At 44.4% G+C, this 25,584-nt stretch overlaps 1 protein-coding gene across 4 annotated transcripts in view; it reads left to right on the top strand.

Moving 5' to 3' along the window:
• The window catches only part of PALD1 (phosphatase domain containing paladin 1), a 433,079-nt gene that overhangs the window by 217,238 nt on the left and 190,257 nt on the right, over positions 1-25,584 (top strand). For all 4 annotated transcript variants that reach the window (XM_073585784.1, XM_073585788.1, XM_073585787.1 and 1 more), the window contains 2 exons: positions 9,064-9,160; positions 24,729-24,833. In XM_073585784.1, the coding sequence (XP_073441885.1) occupies positions 9,064-9,160; positions 24,729-24,833 (202 nt within the window). The remainder of the gene's footprint in view (positions 1-9,063; positions 9,161-24,728; positions 24,834-25,584) is intronic.

The raw sequence follows: 25,584 nt of genomic DNA, 5'->3' as shown, positions 1-25,584 counted from the left end.
TTAGACACCGCGTGAGGAAGTAAACTGTTTTCAAATTGGGCTGAATTCACAATTTGTTTTGTCATTGTATTTTTTTGGTTTATTTAAAGGGAACGTGTGCTGCTTATCTTCAGGCATGGATATTTTCTGCAATTAAATGGCATTTAAATGCCATGTAGCTGGTTTACTGGAGATGCGGCTGCAGTGAGAAAATGAAGTTCTATTCTTCCTACAACCGCTCGCTTCCGTTTATTGCTGGGATCGGTTACTGTCAACACTCGCTATACTGTGAGCATGGTTTTAATCACTCCACTTCACTTTCACAGCAGAGCTGGCAGTTGATCAAAATGCTGGGGAGTGATTATTGCGCGTTCGCTGTATAGTGTGCGATGACCGCAAACGCCTCTGAATGATCAATACTGCTATCATATCAGCACCAGTTATTGATCAGAGCTATATTAATGAACCCCTTAACGACCGCTGATATGCCTTTTAACGGCGGTAATTAAGAGTACTTAAAAGACAGCGTCGTTAATTCACGGCGCTGTGGAGAAAGTAAATAGCTCCCCCAGTGTCAGATTTTCTCCAGGGGCTCGGATGCCGGGGGTAGCCGGGACCCCAGAGGACATGAATCGGGTTGGTTTTTACCGACCCCGCTTTTGCGATCGCCATTATTAACCCTATAACAGAGACCACAGTAAAAAAAGCCGCGATTTTGCATTTAATTTCCCTTTCCTCTGATGTGATCGCACATCAGAGGAGAGAGAAGTAAGGTCCCCGATTTCCCCCCCCCCCGTACCTCCCGGTGGTCCTGGGTCCCTGCAGCTTCCTCCAGGGGGCGCCACCATCTTGGATCCGGAGAAAATGGCAGGCGCATGCGCAGCGCGCCCGCCGGGAATCTGCAGGCTCTAGCCGGCAGATTCCATTCATTCGTTTTGATAACTATGATAAACTATCATAGTGATCAAAATAAAAGAATAGTAAATAGCCCCCCCCGTTTATCACCCCCTTAGATAGGCAAACATAATGAAATGAAGAAAATATATATATTTTTTAAAATTTTTCCATTAGGGTTAGGGCTAGGGTTAGGGTTAGGGTTAGAATTAGGGTTAGGGTTAGAATTAGGGTTAGGGTTGGAATATTAGGGTTAGGGCTAGAATTAGGGTTAGGGTTGGAATTAGGGCTAGGGGTAGAATTAGGGTTAGGGCGAATTAGGTTTAGAATTAGAATTAGGGATTAGGATTGGGATTAGGGTTAGCGTTGGGATTAGGGTTAGGGGTGTGTTGGGGTTGGAGCAAGAATTGAGGGGTTTCCACTATTTACCAACTTTGGGGGTCTAATTTCTCCTGTTACCCTTGGGAAAATAAAAAAATTGGGGGCTAAAAAAATCACTTTTGTGGAAAAAAAGAATTTATTTTCACGGCTCTGTGTTATAAACTTCTGTGAAGCACTTGTGTGGTGAGCACTTTGAACCCCCATCTAGATCAGCTCCTTGGGGGGGGTCTAGTTTCCAAAATGTCACTTGTGGGGGGTTTATACTGTTTAGGCACATCAGGGGCTCTGCAAACGCAACATGACGCCCACAGAAAATTCCATCAAAGTCTGCATTCCAAAATGGCGCTCCTTCCCTTCCGAGCTCTCCCATGTGCCCAAACAGTGATTCCCCCCCACATATGGGGTATCGGCGTACTCAGGACAAATTGCACAACAACATTTGTGATCCAATTTCTCCTGTTACCCTTAGGAAAATATAAAATAGCGGGCTAAAAAAATCATTTTTGAGGAGAAACCTTTTTTTTTAATTTTCACGGCTCTGCGTCTATAAACTTCTGTGAAGCACTTGGGGGTTCAAAGTGCTCACCACATATTTAGATAAGCTCCTTCAGGGGTCTAGTTTCCAAAATGGGGTCACTTGTGGGGGATTTATACTGTTAGGCGCATCAGTGGCTCTGCAAACGCAACATGACGCCTACAGACCATTCCATCAAAGTCTGCATTTCAAAATGGCACTCCTTCCCTTTCGAGCTCTCCCATGCACCCAAACAGTGGTCCCCCCCCACATATGGGGTATCATCGTACTCAGGACAAATTGAACAACAACTTTTGTGGTCCAATTTCTCCTGTTACCCTTGATAAAATAAAACATATCGGGCTAAAAAAATCATTTTTGAGGAAAAAAAAGTGATTTTTTTATTTTCACTGCTCTGCATTATAAACTTCTGTGAAGCACTTGGGGGTTCAAAGTGCTCACCACATATCTAGATAAGCTCCTTCAGGGGTCTAGTTTCCAAAATGGTGTCGCTTATGGTTTTTTACACTGTTTAGGCACATCAGGGGCTCTCCAAAAGCGACATGGCGTCCAATCTCAATTCCAGCCAATTCTGCATTGAAAATGTCAAACGGTACTCCTTCCCTTTTGAGCTCTGCCGTGCACCCAAACAGTGGTTTACCCCCACATATGGGGTATGGGCGTACTCAGGACAAATTGCACAACAACTTTGGGGGTCTAATTTCTCCTGTTACCCTTGTAAAAATAAAACTTTGGGGGAGAAAAGATCATTTTTTTGGAAAAAAAATGATTTTTTTATTTTCACGTCTCTACGTTATAAACTTCTGTGAAGCACTTGAAGGTTCAAAGTGCTCACCACACATCTAGATAAGTTCCTTAAGGCTGGAGTCACACACAACGATAAAAAAAATCTGTCCGATTTTGAAGGACCGAAATCGCACAAAGGTTTCTTGACCAGGGATCCGTCTGTCATCCGAATTTCCTGTGATTATGCGATTTTAATCGCATCTAAGCATCTGTTTAACCCCTTTCTGTCATGTGACGTACTATCCCATCCATGTGCCCTGGGACTTAATTCCCAGGGACGGGATAGTACGTCACAGCGATCAGCGGCGCCCACGTGGTGAGTGGCCACGTGTCAGCTGATTATCACAGCTGACACCCGGCACAATGTGTTGGGGGGCGGTCACGGACCACCCCGACACGTTAACCCCTTGCACACCGCGATCAAACACGATCGCGGTGTACCGAAGGTTAAATTGAAGCATCGGCAGGGAGGGGGCTCCCTCTGTGCTTCCTTGAGCCCCCCACAGCAGCGCAATGTGCAACGCTGCTGCGGGGGGCTCCATCCCTGCAGGTCCCCGAATCCAAGATGGCGACGGGGACCTTCAGGGGCCTGCAGGGAGCTGGCTTCCTCAGTGCCTGCAAAGCACAGGCATGAGGAAAGCCTGTGCAGTGCCTGTGACAGATCGCTGGGACGATGTAATAAAGTTAAAAAAAAAGTCTAAAAATAATTTAATTTTTTGGAAATAAAAAAAATAAAAACAATTAAAGTGCACATATTTGGTATCGCTGCATCCGTAACGACCCGCCCTATAAAACTGTCCCACTAGGTAACCCCTTTAGCAAACCCCTTAAAAATAAAAATAAAAAACTAAGCAAAAAATGATTTATTATCATACCGCCAAACGAAAAGTGCAATAACGCACGATCAAAAAGACGCATATAAATATCCATGGTACCGCTGAAAACAACATCTTGTCCTGCAAAAAAACGAGCCACCATACAGCATCATCAGCAAAAAAATAAAAAAGTTATAGCTCGCAGAATATAAAAGAACGACGTAAATGAGGTGTCGCTGTAACCGTACTGACCCGAAGAATAAAACCGCCTTATCAATTTTACCGCAGGCGGAACGGTGTAAACGCACCCCCCAAAAGAAATTCATGAAATGCTGGTTTTTGTTCATTCTGCGTCCCAAAAATCGGAATAAAAAGCGATCAAAAGATGTCACGTGCCCGAAAATGATACCAATAAAAACGTCAACTCGTCCCGCAAAAAATAAGACCTCACATGACTCTGTGCGTCAAAATATGGAAAAATTATAGCTCTCAATATGTGGTGATGCATAAACTATTTTTACAATAAAAAGCGTCTTTTAGCGTATGACAGCTTCCAAACCTAAAAACTCGCCATAAATAGTAAATCAAACCCCCCGTTATCACCCCCTTAGTTAGGGAAAAATAATAAAATTAAAAGAAAATGTATTTATTTCCATTATCCCATTAGGGCTAGGGTTAGGGCTGAGATTAGGGTTAGGGGTGTGTTGGGATTAGGGTTGGAGTTATAATTGGGGGGTTTCCACTGTTTGGGCACATAAGGTGCTCTCCAAATGCAACATGACGTGTGATCTCAATTCCAGCCAATTCTGCGTTGAAAAAGGTCAAATGATGCTCCTTCCCTTCCAAGCTCTGCCATGCACCCAAACAGTGTTTTACCCCCACATATGGGGTATCAGCCTACTCAGGACAAATTGCAAAACAACTTTTAGGGTCCAATTTCTCCTGTTACCCTTAGGAAAATAAAAAATTGGAGGCAAAAATATCATTTTTGTGGAAAAAATGATTTTTTTTATTTTCACGCCTGGGCGTTATAAACTTCTGTGAAGCACTTAGGGGTTCAAAGTGCTCACCACACATCTAGATAAGTTCCGTGGGGATTCTAGTTTCCAAAATGGGGTCACTTGTGGGGAGTTGGAATAGTTTAGGCACATCACAGGCTCTCCAAACGCACATGACACCCGCAGACCATTCCATCAAAGTCTGCATTCCAAAACGTCACTACTTCCCTTCTGAGCCCCAACGTGTGCCCATACAGTAGTTTTCTCCCACATATGAGGTATCAGCGTACTCAGGACAAATTGGACAACAACTTTTGGGGTCCAATTTCTCCTGGTACCCTTGAGAAAATAAAAAAATTGGTGACTAAAAGATCATGTTTGTGGAAAAAAAAGATTTTTTTTTTTTATTTTCACGCCCGGGCGTTATTAACTTCTGTGAAGCACGGGGTGGTTCAAAGTGCTCACCAGACATCTAGATAAGTTCCTTGGGGGGGTCTAGTTTCCAAAATAGTGTCATTTGTGGGGGGTTTCCACTGTTTTGGTACATCAGGGGTTTTCCAATCGCGACATGGTGCTCAATCTCAATTCCAGCCAAAAAAATCAAATGGCGCTGCTTCCCTTCTGAGCTCTGCCATGCGCCGAAATAGTCGTTTACACCAACATATGGGGTATCAGCATACTCAGAACAAATTGCACAATAACTTTTAGGGTCCTATTACCCTTGGAAAAATAAAAATTGGGGGTGAAAAGATCATTTTTGTGGAAAAAATATGATTTTTTAATTGTACTGCTGTACGTTATAAACTTCTGTGAAGCCCTTGTGGGTTCAAAGTTCTCACCACATATCTAGATAAGTTCCTTGGGGGGGTCTAGTTTACAAAATGGGGTCACTTGTGGGGTTTTCCACTGTTTAGGTACATCAGGGGCTCTCCAAACGTGACATGGCGTCTGATCTGAATTCCTGCCAATTTTGCATTGAAAAAGTCAAACGGCGCTCCTTCCCTTCTGAGCTCTGCCATGCGCCGAAACAGTGGTTTCCCCCCACATATCAGGTATCAGCATACTCAGGACAAACTGCACAATAACTTTTGCACTCCAATTTCTCCTGTTACCCTTGGTAAAATAAAAAAAATTGAACATGAAGTATTTTTTTGTGAAAAAAAAAAAATAAATGTTCATTTTTTTTTAAAATATTCTAAAAATTCCTGTGACGCACCTAAAAGGGTTAATAAACTTCTTGAATGTGGTTTTGAGCACCTAAGGCTGGTTTCACATTTGCGTTTTTTAGCGCTGGAAAAAAACGCATATGTGCGCATGCGTTTTTTCCCCTATATTTAACATGGGTGCGCATACCTGCGCGCTTGTAAGCGCATGTATGCGATTTTCATGCGCTGCGTTTTTTTGGGGTGTGCGTTTGTATTTTCCAGACGCAGCATGTTGCATTTTTTGGCCCTGCAAAAAAGCGCATGCGCACATATGGGCACGTTTTGCGCTAATAATGGCCATTATAGCCTATGGATGCGCATATGTGCGCACTGGCATGCTCATGTATGCGTTTTTTTGCATATGCGTTTTTTTTTTTTAACCATGGAATTTAGGGGTTTGGGTTAGAGTTAGGGTTAGTTAAGGGGGTTTAGGGTTAGGGTTAGGGTCAGGGTCAGGGTTAGGGTTGGGGTTTGGGTCAGGGTTAGGGTTAAGTATGGTTTGGTTAAGGGTTAGGGTCAGGGTTAGGGTCAGGATTAGGGTTAAGTATGGTTTGGTTAAGGGTTAGGGTCAGGGTTAGGGTTAGGGTTAGGGTCAGGGTTAGGGTTAGGGTCAGGGTTAGGGTTAGGGTCAGGGTTAGGGTTAAGTATGGTTTTGTTAAGGATTAGGGTCAGGGTTAGGGTCAGGATTAGGGTTAAGTATGGTTTGGTTAAGGGTTAGGGTCAGGGTTAGGGTTAGGGTCAGGGTTAGGGTTAGGGTTAGGGTCAGGGTTAGGGTTAAGTATGGTTTTGTTAAGGGTTAGGGTCAGGGTTAGGGTCAGGATTAGGGTTAAGTATGGTTTGGTTAAGGGTTAGGGTCAGGGTTAGGGTTAGGGTTAGGGTTAGGGTCAGGGTTAGGGTTAAGTATGGTTTTGTTAAGGATTAGGGTCAGGGTTAGGGTCAGGATTAGGGTTAAGTATGGTTTGGTTAAGGGTTAGGGTCAGGGTTAGGGTTAGGGTCAGGGTTAGGGTTAAGTATGGTTTTGTTAAGGGTTAGGGTCAGGGTTAGGGTCAGGATTAGGGTTAAGTATGGTTTGGTTAAGGGTTAGGGTCAGGGTTAGGGTTAGGGTCAGGGTCAGGGTTAGGGTCAGGATTAGGGTTAAGTATGGTTTTGTTAAGGGTTAGGGTCAGGGTTAGGGTTAGGGTTAGGGTCAGGGTTAGGGTTAAGTATGGTTTTGTTAAGGGTTAGGGTCAGGGTTAGGGTTAGTTAGGGTTTAGGGTTTGGGTTAGGGTTAAGTATGATTTGGGTTAGGGTTAGGGTCAGGGTTAGGGTTAGGGTTAGGGTCAGGGTTAGGGTTAGTAAAGTCATGGTTTGGGTTAGTGTGAGGGGCCACCTAAAAATGTTGGAAAAAAACGCAAACGCGGTAAAAACGCATACAAACGCATAAAAACGCTGCATTTTTTTCATGCATGCTCATAAAAATGCTTGAAAAAAACGCAGCAGTTGTATGCTTTTGTATGCGTTTTTTCAATGCGTTTTTTTGCGGGAAAAACGCGCTACAAAAAAAAGCAAGTGTGAAACTAGCCTTAAGGGGTGCAATTTTTAGAATGGTGTCACTTTTGGGTATTTTCTATCATATAGACCCCTCAAAGTGGCTTCAAATGTGATGTGGTCCGTAAAAATAAAGTGGTGTTGCAAAAATGAGAACTCGCTGGTCAACTTTTAACCCTTATAACTTCCTAACAAAAAAAAATTTTGGGTCCAAAATTGTGCTGCTGTAAAGTAAACATATGGGAAATGTTATTTATTAAGAAATTTATGTGACATAGCTCTTTGATTTAAGGGCATCAAAATTTAAAGTTTTAAATTGCAAAATTTTCAAAATTTTCACCATACTTCCATTTTTTTCATAAATAAACACAAGACATATCGAAGAAATTTTACCACTAACATGAAGTACAATATGTCATGAAAAAACATTCTCAGAATCAGCGGGATCCGTTGAAGCGTTCCAGAGTTATAACCTCATAAATTGACAGTGGTCAGAATTGTAAAAATTGTCCCTGTCATTTAGCTGTAAAATGGCTCTGTCACTAAGGGGTTAATAGCGCTGTGTGTAGAGACCTTACGTGGGAAGTTTTATAAGTAAATGCAAGTGAGTCGTCGTCCATCACAACAGTGACATAGTGCATCGATGGTCACTTACCCTGACTATAACAATAGCGGTTTGCTATTACACACATAGGCAATCCCATTCACTCTGAGAGTTCCCCATTCTTTTACATCTGGCTGGTAATATAAATCAGATGTTTTTACATAGTAAGATTACAGACAGGAGCTGGTTTCTATGACAATGTCTTGTAGTCGCTTAATATTTGGTACCAGTGTAGTTTGGCAGGCGGAAGACTCTGCTGTATTCTAATTAGTTCTTTACAAGCCAAATGCCTTAAAGGGAACCTGTCACATTGAGAATGTCTGAGTTGTTAGTAGCATGTTATATCGCAGGAACTAATCACAATTGTGTATAGTTTTGTAGGAAAATTTTTAGGTTAACTTTATGTTACTAAGTTAACTTTTTAGTCAAAATTCCCGGCTCATTTTGGGCTTGCCAGTTAAAGGGCGGCCTTAATCTGTGAGTGATGGCTATGTATAGTACAAGGAAAGCTGTGCATCACTAATTAGGAGCAGCCTTTGAAATCCTGCTCTTTTTGTGCTGTGCAATCAACGAATGAATTACAAGTTAGGGCTCATTCACAAGTCCGACAAACACTTCTGAGAAAAGCGGACCAATTATTCTGATCCGAGTGTGGACAGATTGTGATTTCTCGTACGTGGAGAAACAAACAAAAAAAAAAAAACCACGGCTAGTACTCATACATGAAAATCGGACTTGTGAATGAGCCCTTGTACTGAATCTATTTTCATTAACCTATTCAGACCCTCTATAACATGTTGCCAGTAGATTCCACAGCTGACATGTTCCCTGCAACCAGATTGTTTGCCTGGTTAGAAAATTTATCATTTTATTAATCTTTTTGTTGCGAATATTTATTGTTATTACCATGTTAAATTTACAGTGCTGTTTTTTTTGGAGAACTTGCTGCAGAACGTCTGTGTCTGCGTCCCAATGCCTTAGACTCTTATGAGCAGCAACTGCTGTCTCCTATCGCAGTAATGGGGTAATCTGTGGTCACTAAAGACTGATTTTACTGGTTTTGCCCATGAAGTAAGAGTGAAAGATAAGTCCGGGAAGAGAGAATCGGCTTTCTCTGATAAGTTAAATTAGAAAATTGCTTATTTTCATGTGTGCTATTAATTTATAAAATACACAGGAAAACAGTAGTTATGTTTTTTAGTTGCTATATATTGAACCATCATGGATGAACTTCTCTTGCTTACACAAATCGCCTGGGTGAAATTTTCAGATTTTCGAGTACATATATTTACCCACTTTTATAAATTCTTGGTCCAATTACATTCTATTTGCATTCCAGGATTACCCAGAATACCAATGACCTTCCAAAAGAACGCTTTCAGGTGATACAAAACTTCATCAATATGGTACCAAATGGAGAACAAATAGTTGACGAGGTAAATATTGATGTGACTCAAAAGAAAAAATGATTTCCTTAAAGGTTTTTATTACCTCGTCTGAGAGCAGCATGATGTAGGAAAAGAGACTCTGCTTCCAGCGATGTATCACTTAGTTTACTGGGTGAAGCAGTTGTGATACAATCACACTACTTAGATGCAGCATGTAGCAGAGCTCAGAAGCTAACCCTGCCCACACCACAGTTCTTTGTGTACATTGTATATTGACAGTGAGCTGCTTATCGGTGGAAGGGGTGGAGTTGGACCAGGAGGCACAAGGAAGATAGTCTGTGCAGTGATAATATCCAGGTGATAAAATATTCACTGTATGGAAACAACAACACACAGTCTAATAAGTGAGAGATTGCTGAAATCAGTGTCTCAGCCGCTATCTCATGCTTCCCTCAGATTACACAGCAAACACCAGCTGAAAGATTCTCTTTAATAGTAGCATTTTCCTACTCTTTCTAAATCTGAATTAATGGTGGGTTCACATAAAAATTTAAAATGAATAGATTTCAAGAATAGTGGTTGGATTATGCTTGCTTCATGCTAGCATAATCGGAGGTACTGCATGTAAAATGTTAATGTAGCCATGTATGATGCATGTGACCGGATCATGGGTCTGCATTGTGTGTATGTGATTGCATTCGGTTGCATCATGTGTATGTGAGACAAGTGACTCCATTATCTTCCACTCTCAATCAATAACGTGTGTATTTTCACCCTTGTCGACAGTTTCTTACACACTTGTTTTTCTGTAGTCGTCTTAAAGGGAATTTGTCAGTAGGAACAACTCTACCAAGCCATCTATATGGACTGGTAGGTCATAGGAAGTTGAATAAATTTATACCTTGATATCTGTGATCCGATTTCATATGCTCATAAAATCCATGTTTTTCTTAATATGTAAAAGAGCTGTTAGGATCTATGGGCCGGTCGCTGATCTCCCTGAGAATCTGCCTCCAGAGATAATGATTACGGAAAGGATGTGTTACCAGTGTGCAGGGTCGGACTGGAGTACCTTGGGTCCACCAGAGAAAAATCATTCTTGGGGGTCACCATCATACCTCCCAACTTTTGGAGAAGGGAAAGAGGGACAAAGGATGCGGTGAGCTATGCGCAAATTTTAGGCCACCCCCTGAACACACCCATTTCACAACTGGTCACGTGCATGTCCGTGCCCCAACCGCACCCATTTAGCACTGCTGATCACACTGACTGGTACTGAGGGCACAGTGGCTGGTACTGTGGGCACACTGATTGGTACTGAGGAAAAGAAAGAACAGAGAGAAAAAAGAAAACAGAGGAAGGAGAGAGAGAACAGAGAAAGAATAACAGAGTGAGAAAGAAAGGGGAAAGAAAGAAACAAAGAGAGAACACAGAGAGAAAGATTAGAGAGAAAGGATTAGAGAGCAAAAGTAAGAACAGAGAAAGGAAGAACGAAACAAAGAACAGAGGGAAAGAAAAAGAAAGATTAGAGAGAAAGATAGGGGGGAAAGAAGAACAGAGAAAGAAAGAGAACAGAGAGAAAAAGAAAGGGGAAAGAAAGAACTGAGAGAGAGAGAGAACAGAGAAAAAAAGGTGAAAGAAAGAGAACAGAGAGAGAAAGATTCTATAAAGATACTATAGCAGCCCTGCTCCCATTGTAGTGCCCACCTGAGCCTCCCGATGCAGGACATATCATCATCCACTCATATGACTGGCATCACCGATTCCAAGGTGATCCCGATGTCCGCGCTGTCGGAGGAGGACACGGTGATGCATCTGAAGCATTCCCTGAAGTGCCTCCATGCTTCCGTCACAATCTCCTCCCGAAATTACCTTATCGGTCAGCTTCCAGCACGTCACTTCTGATGGAACCTCACGTGCGAGTTCTAAAGTGCTCCTCGGGGCTCCGCCATGTACTCCTGTGTCCGCGGTAAAAGTAAGCTCCCGGCCGGGACAGCGGGGCAGACTCTCAAAATCGGGACTGCCCCACTGGATCTTGTATGTTTGGGAGGTATGAATGCTCCCCACTATACACCTTGTACATGCACGGCTCCACACACCTCATACACACACGGCTCCACTTTGTATGCCTCGTACACACACTGCTCTGCTCCGTACACCGCACACTCTCACGGCTCCACTCAGTACACACATGGCTCCACTCTGTACACACATGGCTCAGCTCCGTGCACTTCGTACACATAGGGCTCCGTTTCGCACACCCCATACACATGCGGTCCCGCTAGGTACACCCCGTACACACGGCTCCGTACACTTCATACACACAGGGCTCCGTTCTGTACACCTTGTACACACATGGCACCGCTCTGTACACCGCGTACACACACGGCTCCGCAAACCCTATACACACGTGGCTCTGCTCCGTACACTCCATACATGAGCGGCTCCGCTCCGTACACCTCGTACACACACTGCTCTGCTCTTTACACCTCATACACACGTGGCTCCGCTCCGTACACACGTGGCTCCGCTCCGAACACCTTGTGTACACACTGTTTCATTCTGTATACCTTGTACACAAACGACTTCGCTGTGCACATCCCATACACACGCGGCTCCGCTCCGTACACCCCATACACACATGACTTGGTGCACACTATTGACATGCAGGGCACAGACTAATGAAGGAGACAGGAGCTGGGGGCGAGGTCCACCAGAGGATGCTCCGGTATCCCGGTGCCTCAGTCCGACCCTGCCAGTGTGAGACATGAAGATCAGGAGAACAGTCAGCTGGCTATACCCCCTGTCATTTACAATAAGCTCTGAGATTTATGTCCCACCCATAGATCGTAACAGTTTATTTATAAATATGAAAAACATGGATATCTCTGGAATAAAACATCAAATATCAGAAATCCATGTGACATTTTATTCAGCTTCCTATGACCGACATGCCCATATAGACTGCTTAAGAGGGTCGTTCCTACTGACAGATTCCCTTTAAGGTTGCCAGGGTAGTTGTTGTTACCATAGTTCACTCAGTGGAGGACTCTCAGTCTATAATATAGGGAATAGGGACAGTTGTAAGGTCAGAGGTATACTTTTCTGCTATATTCCTTTTTTTACTGGAAAATATATTGGGGTTTGTACCCATGATCTGGAGTTGCTGCAGGTTTAACACTGTGTACTTATGTAACATCCAACTCTCAGCGTCCAGATGTTACAGCATAGTGGATGGGATTTCAAGAAATGTCCATGGCTCACCCATGGAGATGGACATGCAGCTTGTCTTTCCAGGCTGCAGCATAACCATTTATGTAGCGAAGACGTGGGTCGCCCTCCCTGGGCTGTGGGGTACTGGGTACCAGGCCGGTCCTTCAGAGGGGAATGTCACAGCAGCGGTGACCCGGTCCGTGGCCCTGGGCGCCCATGTAAAAAGGGGATTGAGTGGTGAAATAAAGTTTGAGTGATTCGTGATGCCACCTGTGGTGTTTGGCAATGAAGGTGTTAAGCCGACGCTGCAGACAGATCCTCTGGGACAGATGGTGTAGTGCAGCAAAGGTGTGGTAGCCCTCCACAGGCAGGGCTGTTGGTTGGGGAAGAGGGTTCAGTGTCTGGCACAGAGATGTAGCAGTGCTGAAAAAGTTGCAGAAAGAAGGCAAGGACACAGCGGAATGTAGTTTCTTTACCTTTACTTGTAAGTGCTGTCCAGGGTCCAGATTACAGATGGCACAGGAGATGATTAGCCTGGAAGCAACTTAGGAATCTCTGTCAGATGGGTTGTGTAGTCTCCTCTCTAGTGCTTATTTGAGGTACATGCAGTGCAGTGTTACACTGAAGTTCCTCCTTCTTCCCTTTTGGATCTACCTCGTATGGCAGACAGCTGTAGCCTTCTATCTCTCTTGGCTCACCCTTCGCTGTTGTGCCTCCGAGTCTTAGTTGGGAATAGAGCATTTACAGCTTCCTATTCGTCTGGTTTCTGTTGCAGGACCTTCAGTATTCATACAGCCATGGAGACCAGGCTCCAGATCATGCGCTATCACTGGGAGGGAGCTCTCTATCCTCAGCTCAACCTCCAGCTTCTCTATGCCCTCCTCACACTAACTGACTCATTTCCCTTCCTGCCCTCAGAGAGCACTCCCCCATTCAATTCTGGTTCAGAGCTCCCTCTGCTGGCCTGGAGTGGGAACTGTGTTGCATGACATGGTTAACTGTCAGAGAGACCCTTCATTGTTTCCGAGCCTGACATCACCCTCCCTGGAGGAAGGTAATGCCAGTGTGGCGACCATACTCCTGGGGGCACCACATTCCCCCCTAGTGCAATTCAGCACTCCTGGGCTGATGAAAAACATACACAACATAAAAACAAATATAATTGTACAAGGTTTATAAAAATGAAAAATTACAAAAACCAAAGGCTCCAAAAATAGTCCTGTGATAAGTCCATGCATCAACGTCCATGGTCTATTCCTGGGCAAATGGTGAACTATGTACAAAGTTAGTGACCACACCTAGTCCAGTGGCCAAAATGTCCATAACACAAACGGGGAAACTCAAAAAGGAAATTTCTTACAGAATATCTGTAGGCACAAAATTTAAACAGTTACTTATATACATGTTAACACCTACATTGCTTTAACTTATTCATATGTGGAATCTAAGGGGTGGTATACCTTGAGTAGTACGTGTAGATCTACGTAACACTGGCGTGGTTGAGGATCTTACTGGTTGCCTGATGCTAACTACTGGTGTAGTGGGTGATGTACTGGATACACTACTGGTGGTTCTGCGTAGCACAGGAATACAAGATTTACTAGGACCACTTCTACTCACTGTGGGCATGACAGATTCACCACTGGCAGGGCGAGGGTTCTCTGGCTCCACTGCTGGTGTGGCCTCTGCTGCCTGAATTTCCTGATTTTCAGGATTTTCTTGAGTCACTTCTTCTTGTACTACCAGTTGGGGAAATGTCAATACTGGCACCACTATGGCATCATTTACTTTAGTCCAATTTGCAGGGAATTCTCCAAGTATAGTGCTGACCTTTTCTTCTATGGGTTGGATGTTATTTTGTTCTTCCATTCTTTCCTTTAGCTGGTTAGGGCATAATTTCAAATGATCCCTTGATATTGCTGCTGAGGTTTCTCCTCCATCTTTACTAATAAGGCACACCTTGGTATTGTCAAAGTTTGAGGGTAAAATAGTGTAGGGTTCAGCTTCCCATTGGTCATCCAATTTATGAATCTGTCTTTTCCTCTTTAGGACTTGTTCTCCTGGTGACAAGGGAACTGCAGGTGCATGTTGATTGTAGTTCCTCTCGTTTTTTTTCTTGCCTGAGCTAGACTCTTTTCCACACACTCTTGTACTCTTCTGTACTGTTGCTGCCTCTCTGTATCCCAGTCAGCATCTGGTGATGTCACTTCAGGTGTCAGGACTCCCATATCCAAATCAATAGGCAGCTTACCAGGCCTCGCTCTCATTAGGTAGGCTGGAGTGCAGTTGGTGGAATTCACAGGAATGTGGTTGTAGAGGTCAACCAGATCTGGCAACTTTTCTGGCCACAGATTCCTCTCTTCCAAGGGCAAGGTCTTCAGTAGGTCGATCACCACCTGGTTCATCTTTTCACACATGCCATTGGTCTGTGGATGGTACGGTGTTGTCCTGATCTTCTTACAAACGTACAAGTTACAGAATTCCTGGAACACTTCTGCCTTAAAGGCTGGACCTTGATCTGTAAGCACTCTCTCAGGGTATCCGTGTGGTCTACAAAAGTGCTGTTGGAATGCTCTGGCTGCTGTCCTGGCTGTTTGATCCTTGACAGGCACAACTGCCAAGAATCTTGAGTAGTGGTCAACGATGGAAAGAGCATAAATGTAGCCTGAACGGCTTGGGACCAACTTAACATGGTCCAGGGCGACCAACTCGAGTGGCTGTTTGGTTATTATTGGCTGCAAAGGAGCTCGCTGGCTGTCACGGTCCTTTCTGCACAGGTTGCATTGTCCACACTCCCGGCACCAATTTTCAATGGCTTTCCTCATACCAGCCCAGTAGAATCTCTCTCGGAGCAAGGCCTCCAACTTCTTCCATCCGAAGTGTCCAGTTCCATTGTGGTATGCTTCCAGGACCATTGATGCCTCTCTCTTTGGGACTACCACCTGCCAGACCAACTCATGAGTGCGGGCATTGATACTCCTCCGACACAGCTTTCCTTCATAGATGAACAGTCTGCCTCTTTCCTTCCACAACTGCTGGGTTTCTTCAGGAGCATCTGAATCCGGGCGTGAGTCAGCTTGTGACTGTAGCTCCTTCACCAGGCGGACTGCAGGGTCGCTTTCCTGTGTTTCTGCCCAGTCATGATACAGGAAAGATGTATATCTTTGTACCGTGTTAGCCAGTAGATAGAAAAATATTCAGAATTGAGAGTCCTCAGTGGTTGATACCTTTTAATGGCTAACTGAAAAGATGGTAACACATTGCAAGCTTTCGAGACTACTCAGGTCTCTTCTTCAGGCTAGACTAATACAAAATCTGAAGAGTCACATATTTATGCACAATACAACACAGAAAAAATGCAATGGATAAGACAAGTGACGTGAAGCAGAACTATCAATATGGGAGAGGGAGAAACATAATTATTGGACCAGTACATAGATACATAGACCAGTACATAGACCAGTACATAGGCCAGTAGCACTCACATCTGTAGCTATGAAAGTCTTCGAAAGAATTATGATGTCCCACCTGATAAAATTCACGCAGAAGCTATGGGACCCGCTTCAGTTTGCCTATAAGGAGAATCGTTCGGCAAACGACACTGTCAATCTGGCACTGAAGTACATTTTGGATCATACAGATGAACTGCACTCATATGTCCGGATTCTTTTCATGGACTTTAGCTCAGCGTTCAATACCATTTGATCCGAATTTACTTCATAAGAAAATGGTAGCTCTTGGAGACACACTCAACTTATGCTTGTGGATTTATAACTTCCTGACAGCCAGGATACAGAGTGTAAAAGTTGGACCATTCACTTCGGACACCTTGGTCACAAACATCGGGGCACCTCAGGGGTGTGTTTTGTCCCCGTTACTGTTTTCTCGCTATACGAATGATTGCATCTCTTCAGCAGACTCAGTAAAAATCTTGAAATTTGCCGATGATATGACACTGATTGGTCTCATCAGGGGAAATGCTGAAGACTTGTATCGGAGTGAGGTGGAAAGAATATGTGACTGGTGTAAAGCCAAAAATCTTGTGCTCAACACTAAAATAACTGCTGAGATGGTTGTGGATTTTAGGAAAGATCAACTTGAGATACTTCCAATCTACATCCATGACGAAGTGGTTCTTAGGGTCACAGAGACCAAATTCCTTGGTGTTATCATCTCTCATGATCTTAAATGGGGGAAAAACGTGGATGCTGTTATAAGAAAAGCACAACAGAGGATGTTCTTCCTGCGTCAGCTGAAAAGATATGGTTTGTCTAAGAATCTGCTGATCTTATTCTTTAATGCTGTCATCAGATCTGTGATTTGTTCCTCTCTGATAGTCTGGTATGGGGGAGCCACTGCGCATGACAAACTCCGCTTACAAAGGACTTTCAGAACAGCAGAGAGAATTATAGGTTCCCCCCTGCCTAAAATCCAGGATCTTTATGATAAGAGTATTCGATCCCACGCATTGAAAATTTCATCCGATCCCTCTCACCCGGGACACTCCTCATTCCAACTACTCCCTTCAGGACGTCGCTTCAGAGTCCCCAAATGCAGCACCAACCGCCATATGAACAGCTTCTATCCACTCTCTGTTCAACAATTAAATCGTCATGTGTAGACTATATACTGTATCTGTCTTGTTAGATGTTACTTGTTGTATCTGTTGTTATATATTATGTTGCCTCTTTGCCACAAAGAATTCCTTGTATATATGTAATATGTACTTGGCGATAATAGATTTGATTGATTTGATAGATAAGGAGTCTGGATGCTTTATAGTCCTCTGATTGGGGTCTCCTAATGTGTTGTGATGCCCCCACCAGGTCTTTAAAGCAAATTCCTTAATTGATGTAAAAAGACATAAATCCATGCGACACATTCATTAACAGCACTGAGAATGTCAAAGGTCGTCATAAATTTTATACTCCCAAACACGTCTCTCTCTCTGAGATGTGAAGTTACCTTTCATTACCAGTAATTTCATATCCATGTTGCTGTGATCAGGGATACAAAGATGTTTTGCCACAGGTAGATCCATTCTTTTTTCTCTTATTGTGTGACGATGAGCATTCATCCTTGTTCTAAGCTTTTGCCCTGTCTCCCCCACATACAGACCCCCAGTTGGACATTTAGTACAAATAATTAAGTACACCACATTAGATGTCATGCAGCTGAAAGTACCTGGGATCTTGTAGTCCTGATGTGACACACATCAGGACTACAAGATCCCAGGTACTTTCAGCTGCATGACATCTAATGTGGTGTACTAAATGTCCAACTGTGGGTCTGTATGTGGGGGAGACAGGGCAAAAGCTTAGAACAAGGATGAATCACACAATAAGAGAAAAAAGAATGGATCTACCTGTGGCAAAACATTTTTGTATCCCTGATCACAGCAACATGGATATGAAATTACTGGTATTGAAAGGTAACTTCACATCTCAGAGAGCAGAGAGAGAGACGTGTTTGGGAGTATAAGTTTATGACGACCTTTGACACTCTCAGTGCTGGAATGAATGTGTCGCATGGATTTATGTCTTTTTACATCAATTAAGGAATTTGCATTCAAGACCTAGTGGGGGCATCACAACACATTAGGAGACCCCAATCAGAGGACTATAAAACATCCAGACTCCTTATCTATGTACTGGTCCAATATTTATGTTTCTCCCTCTCCCATATTGATAGTTCTGCTTCACGTCACTTGTCTTATCCATTGCATTTTTTCTGTGTTGTATTGTGCATAAATATGTGACTCTTCAGATTTTGTATAAGTCTAGCCTGAAGAAGAGACCTGAGTAGTCTCGAAAGCTTGCAATGTGTTACCATCTTTTCAGTTAGCCATTAAAAGGTATCAACCACTGAGGACTCGCAATTCTGAATATTTTTCTGCCCAGTCATAGTGAGGCAATGGATTTAGGGTAGTCTCTTTCAGGATAGACCGTCTGTTTCTCACTTCCTGGGCACGTTGGGCCGCAATTGGCCGGTGGAAGGGAGGTAACTCTACTTCTTCGAGTGCCTCAGGGTCTTCTCCTGCATCTGGCAGATTAGGCATCCTGGACAGCACATCAGCATTGGCATTCTTGTGCCCTGCTCGGTACTTGATGGTAAATTCATGGTTAGACAGCCAAGCCATCCTTCGCTGCTCCAGTGCACCTAGCTTGGCAGTTTCCAAGTGAGTCAACGGGTTGTTGTCCGTGAAGATGGTAAACTTGGCTGAAGCTAGGTAATGCTTGAATCTTTCAGTCACAGCCCAGACTATGGTGAGGAATTTCAGCTTGAAGGAACTGTAGTTGTCAGGGTTCCTTTCAGTGGGTCGAAGCTTCCTGCTGGCGTAAGAGATCACTCTTTCTTTGCCATTCTGTACCTGTGACAGTACTGCTCCCAGTCCCACGTTGCTGGCATCAGTATACAGAACAAATGGTTGGTCATAATCTGGGTAGGCCAGAACTTCATCTCCAGTGAGAGCCATTTTCAGTCGAGTGAAAGACTTCTCCAGTTCCTCATTCCATTCAATGGTAGAACTCTTGTTTCTGGCCTTCTTTGGCTGACCCACCAGAAGATTTTGCATAGGGGTGGCTATTTCAGTGAAGCCCTTGATGAATCTTCGGTAGTAGACTACCAACCCGAGGAATTGGCGTACTTCATGGAGGTTGCTGGGCTTCGGCCAGTCCCGGATGACCGTGACTTTGTCAGGATCTGGTGCCACACCTTCTGCTCTCACTACATGACCGAGGTACTGAACCTTGGGCTTCAGGAGGTGGCATTTGGAAGGCTAAAGTTGGACAAGGCTTCAAACACCTCAGCCAGATGCTTCAGATGGTCTTCATAAGTCTTGGAGAAAACAATGACATCATCAAGGCACAACAGGATCATCTCGAAGTTCTTGTGTCCCAGGCAGCACTCCATCAGCCGTTGAAATGTTCCTGGGGCGGTGCAGAGCCCGAATTGCATATAGTTGAACTCAGAGACCCATTGGGGTGGTAAATGCTGTTTTCTCCTTGTCTGCCTCTGCCACGGGAACCTGCCAATACCCACTAGTGAGCTCTAAGGTGGAAAAATAGTTACCAGTTTTAAGTGCAGCTAATGATTCCTCAATTCTGGGTAATGGGTAGGCATCCTTATGTGTAATGCTGTTAATTTTCCTGTAATCCAAACACATTCTCATGGCTTTTTCTTTACAAAAACTATTGGAGCTGCCCAGGGGATATAACTGTCTCTGATAACCCCTGCTTCCTTCATCTCTCTCAGCATACCTTTGGCACATTGGTATTGTGTTGGGGGTATAGGCTGGTACCTTTCTTTTATGGGTGGATCATCTCCAGTGGGGATATGACGTTGAACCCCTTTTGCCTTCCCAAAATCTAGAGGGTGTTTGCTGAATACCCGCTCATACTCCTGGGTCACTATGTAAACCCCATTCTTTTGGTATGAAGGGGTGGAGTCAGTTCCCACCTGCAGTTGCTGACACCACTCCTCCCGCTGCTTTACAGAGCCATTGTCCTCCACCTGGTTGGATGAGACCAAGGGCTCTGCTGCCTGCATTGCATTATTACTGACAGTGAGCAGCTTGGCAATTGTGGCATACCGAGGTATTGTGGCCTCCTCCTCCCCACAATTCAAAAGGCGTACAGGTACTCTCCCTTTACGTACATCAACTACCCCTCTGGCTGTCAGGACAGTGGGCCTGCTATCAGAGTATACTGGCTCTACCAATGCCTGGTAATCTTTTCCTCTGAGGCCCATGGCTGCCCGACACCAAATCAACATTTCACATCTGGGGGGTATTGCAATGGGGAAAGCATCACTCACTCTGACGCTGCCAATTTCTCCGCCAGAGAGTTCTACCTGCTGTCTTTGCATCAGGGCCTTGATCTCCTTCTGCAGGACTCGTTATTCACTGGAACCAGCAGTCTCAGCCACCTGTTGCAACAAGACAATAACCTCGGAAAGACAATTTTCAATTACATTTGTACCAAGAGTCATCATGGGACTACATTCTCGTTGATCAATATCCACAACTATCAGACCTTGAGGTTTTAACTGTACTCGACCCACTTTAACAGTAATTTCTTTACATCCCACTTGCGGTAAAGACTGACCATTACTGGCAACTACTGTCAGTTCATCACTTGGGCCACGGGTAAGTTCAGAGTCAGCCCAATACCACTTGTAGAGGATATAGGGCATAGTGGTCACCTGGGAGCCAGTGTCCAGCAAAGCGTTCATGGGGATGCCATCAATCACCACTGGAAGGATCGGTCTCCCTCCAACATACTTGGCTCGGCAGTTCCTTGGGCCTTGTGGTCCTACTCCTGGGGGTTGGCCCTCTGCCCCAGTGGTTTCTCGTTTAAATAACAGAATCTTGCAAGGTGACGATAGATGGGACGTCCGTCCTGGTCATAGCGATCGTTGTTCCTTCCTTGGAGTGGTGGGGTTCTCCTCTTCCGGAGCCACGGGACATCCTCTGGAATGGAAGCAAGCTGGATCTTCTCCTTGGAGGACACCTGCAGGGACTGCACAGTTTTAGGAAGTGCAGCCATCCCTTTGGTCAACTCCTGGACCTGAAGATGCAGTTCTTCTGTCGGATCTTTATCCAGAGTCTGTGAATCAGCTTCCACAGGGATGGAAGGGAAAGATGTTGCTTCCTGGTGGTAGGTGATCGCTTGGCGCCTAGGGGGTGCTAGACGGCTGACAGTTGGTTCCTGCAACACCCGGATAGCCCTGTCCTTGAAATCAGCAAAGTCCAGATCAGGGTTCTGTAGGGCTATGATGCGCAGCTGTGCTCTGTGGGTGCTGGATAAGAGTCCCTCAATGAATTGCTCTTTTAACAGTCCGTCCCCATCTTTCACACTGTCAGGGTCAATCTGCTTGATGGCTCGCAGCGCCTCCTGCAGGTTAAGAGCATAGTCCCGTATATTGTCCTTTGCTTTCTGTTTACATCCAAAGACCCTCATCTTGATTTCAGCTGCAGTGCGGGTGTCAAAGGTGCTTATTAGCTTGGCCAAAATCTTTTTAACAGTCTTTTTGTCAGTGTCCTGCCAGGCTTTTACTTCTCTCTGTGCTGCACCTGTTAGTTGCCCAATCAGGATGTTTACCTTCTGGCTTTCAGATAGAGGATACACCTCAAACAAACTGCACAGTCTCTCTTTAAATTCACTCAGGGTATGTGACTCCCCTGAATACTGCGGTAGCCATGCTGCTCCCGGTATGTAAGACATAGTCATTGGCATTATGGGGACCTCTGTTGTGGGTGCTATTGGAGCCGCAGCCGCGTTGGGCACTGCATCTTGCGACACTGAGGGGCTGGCGGGGGCGTCCGCCGCTGCATCGGCGCTTGCCTCAGACATTCTCCTTCCCCCATAGTTAACGGTTGCAAGGCCCCGGGATTGAGCGGCTTACCGGCTGTAGGCCTCAGTTCCACCCCTTCTCGCGCTGTCCTCTCTTCCTGCGCGGCACTTCACTTCCTTGCGCTCTTTGGCAGGCTCCGCCCACGACGGCCCGCCTCTTTGGTTTCCCGCGCGCGCCAAGCAGCGGGATAATGGCGGCAATGGCACCAACAGTCCACAGTACACAAAATAGTCTCTGGCACACAGGACCCGGGGATACCGGGTTCCGTAATCCTGTTCGTGATGCCAAAATGGGTCGCCCTCCCAGGGCTGTGGGGTACTCAGTACCGGGCCGGACCTTGAGAGGGGAATGTCACAGAAGCAGTGACCTGGTTTGTGGCCCTGGGCGCCCATGTAAAAAGGGGATTGAGTGGTGAAATAAAGTTTTGAGTGATTCGTGACGCCACCTGTGGTGTTCGGCAATGAAGCCGACGCTGCAGACAGATCCTCTTTTTACAGATGGTGTAGTGCAGCAAAGGTGTTGTAGCCCTCCACAGGCAGGGCTGTTGGTTGGGGAAGAGGGTGCAGTGTCTGGCACAGAGATGTAGCAGTGCTGAAGAAGTTGCAGGAAGAAGGCAAGGACACAGCGGAATGTAGTTTCTATACCTTTACTTGGAAGTGCTGTCCAGGGTCCAGATTACAGATGGCACAGGAGATGATTAGCCTGGAAGCAACTTAGGAATCTCTGTCAGATGGGTTGTGTAGTCTCCTCTCTAGTGCTTATTTGAGGTACATGCAGTGCAGTGTTACACTGAAGTTCCTCCTTCTTCTTCCCTTTTGGATCTACCTCGTATGGCAGACAGCTGTAGCCTTCTATCTCTCTTGGCTCACCCATCGCTGTTGTGCCTCCGAGTCTTAGTTGGGAATAGAGCATTTACAGCTTCCTATTCGTCTGGTTTCTGTTGCAGGACCTTCAGTATCCATACAACCATGGAGACCAGGCTCCAGATCATGCGCTATCACTGGGAGGGAGCTCTCTATCCTCAGCTCAACCTCCAGCTTCTCTCCACACGTCTACACTATTTGCTCTCCTCACACTAACCGACTCATTTCCCTTCCTGGCCCTCAGAGAGCACTCCTCCCTCAATTCTGGTTCAGAGCTCCCTCTGCTGGCCTGGAGTGGGAACTGTGTTGCATGACATGGTTAACTGTTAGAGAGACCCTTCATTGTTTCCAAGCCTGACATCACCCTCCCTGGAGGAAGGTAATGCCAGTGTGGTGACCATACTCCTGGGGGCGCCACAGACGCGAGTCTCCGCAAGAGAAATTACATCAATAGAATATATTGGATGTGATGAATCCGCACGGTTCACTGAACACATGCAAATTCACCTACATTCAATAGATGGCAGCGCTTTCAACGCAACATACGCGAACATACACTGCATCCAAAGCGCTTCCACGTCCGGTTTGTGGACACGCGGCCTCACACTCTTGTTTTTATTTTTCTACCTGAATCTCTTATTGAGTAATGTTTTCTTTTATATACTTAAAACTTTCATAAGCGCTAATTAAACATGCATGTGATTGCATTGGGTTGTATTATGTGTATGTTACGAGTGCTTGCATTGGGTTGTATTGTTTGTGATACATGGGATTGCATTGGATGTATAACTGCAATGACTGCACTGAGTTGACTATAAAACTGTTACAAAAAGTAATTCGATTGGGTAATGGAGATGGAGAAATATCAGTTGGAGGACATAAAGCCAATGATATATACAGCGGAGGGTGTGACAGTGAAAAATACCTGGCATTTTCGAGAACCATAGAGTATATGAATGCATTCTATTATTGTTATAATTATTTTGTTTTTATTCCTCACAGTTGGTGTTTAATAGTTGGTTTTTAGATGAACAAGGCAATAAATTGATATTTTCAATGTGTTTTGCCCTTCTCACATAATCTATTGTTCTCTTAGATAATGTGTGGTTGACTCCATGTACATGTAATTAAGGGCTAAACAACAAAGGCAGAATAATCTCTGCAATGATTTCTCCTGAGATTAATCCCTCTTTAAAAATGTCCTACTTTGCACAATTTTCTGTGATTTAATCCCCACAGATTAATCTCTGGATTCTTTAGGGAAAATAATTTCCTGCTGAACCGCCTGTAAAAGAAATAATCTGAGTTGGGTTTTTAATTGCATAACATTACTTTCTGTAGCAGAGGAAAACCTGTCCATTGTACATGACGTGACTATTACCTGTGTACCTTTCTTTATATAAACGTTTTGCCGAGGCATTTTTACTTAGTTTTTGCTTTTGTTTCTGTTGATAAATTGTTAGTTTCCTTTCGTGTTGTCCCAGTGGGACTCGTATCAATCTAAAGTCCATATGTCATGCACACAAGGGCTAATTTTACACGAAATCAGTCAACCCATCAATTTAATTTTGAAGAATCTGGGGAGTTGGTCTCTTTAGGCCCCCATACAAATTGGCTAGCTATTGGATGCATAATTGTTCGCTGACAGCTGTCTCCCCAATACATATCCCTTTACCGATCGTTTGTGTTCTCTATGCGAGAGGAAGAACAGTGGGAGCAAAAGGAACTTCTGTATGAAGATCGATCTTGTGCTAGACTAGATAGGTCCACCAGGGTCTTCTCCACCATTATCTTGTTGGCATCAAGCCATCTGTTGCTGGTCGTCTTCTCCGGTTTGTTCCTTCTATTCTTTTGACCATGATGTCCTCCTCCAGTGATTGCTCTCTTCGCATGGTGTGTCCAATGTAGGCGAGTCATAGCTCGTTGATCCTTGCTTCTAGTGACATGTTCGACTTGATTTGTTTGGTCTTCTTGCAATCCATGATATTGATAACATTCTTCTCCAGCACCACATTTCAAAGACGTCAATTCTTCTTCTGTCTTGTTCCTTTATCGCCCAGATTTCGACTCTGTATGTTACCACAGAAAAGACCAAACTCAAATCCTCATACTGGCTATATCTTTTTAGATTTTATATATTTCAATGTTCTGGTATCTTGTGACAAGTTTACTTTTTTCTAATATAGGTGGACCATACTGTTACTTTGTGTTCGGAAATGCACGATATCAAGTCTGCCATATACGACTGCAAGAAAAAGTTGGAGGGCATTGGTGAAGTCTACCAAATTCAGGTGAATGGAGTTTCCCATATAGAATGTATAAGGTCAGATGTGGTCAAAGGGCTGATACTTCATAAGATGCAGGGTTGTTGTGACACTGTGTAATAGTCATTAGTGCTTTGTGTATATGGCTACATGCCTTCTCACCGGTGTGCTGTTTGCGCTCATGCACACAGGTGTCGTCCTCACTGAAGCTAGCAGAAAATCCTCCTCCTTAACTAACCACAGTGTACACATCGCAGACTCTGCTGGCAGATCCGGGGCTGTTAGTTTAGAAAAGGAAGGAAATTGTGCCTTTTCTGATTCATAACAATCCAAACGCGTCGTATAAACAGGACGGACTTGACGTAAACGGTGTCAGGAAGGTGTATTCAGTAAAAGCAAGTGTCTGGGTGACAAGATGCGGAGAATGGCTGTGCGTCTCTCATGCAATGTTTGTCATTCAGGAAGCTTTAAAAATTCACAATCTGTTGTAATGGTGCACTCACGAGGACATTTATCTTCATCTCCAAGTATATGAGTAGATTTGTCTGTCATAGCACTGTGGTTATAAGATACTGTCCTCATGTGCTGTGTCTCTAGATTAGGCCTTGTAACAGCGAATAAAGGAGAGGTCATAACCTCCAACGATCGACATCATATACATCCTGCTTAGAAATGACAAAGTATTCTGTTACAAAATCATCCTGATACTTTCATCTGATTAGGAGAGTGGTTCTATTGATAGCAGAGATACATGGGCGTAACATGTGCCATGCGATCT

This window comes from Dendrobates tinctorius, unplaced genomic scaffold (genome assembly GCF_039654945.1).
Source record: "Dendrobates tinctorius isolate UK_male_01 unplaced genomic scaffold, ASM3965494v1 ptg000089l, whole genome shotgun sequence".
Taxonomy (NCBI): Eukaryota; Metazoa; Chordata; class Amphibia; order Anura; family Dendrobatidae; genus Dendrobates; species Dendrobates tinctorius.
The sequence above is the reverse complement of the archived record's forward strand: the minus strand, read 5'-3'. Positions and strand labels throughout refer to the sequence as shown.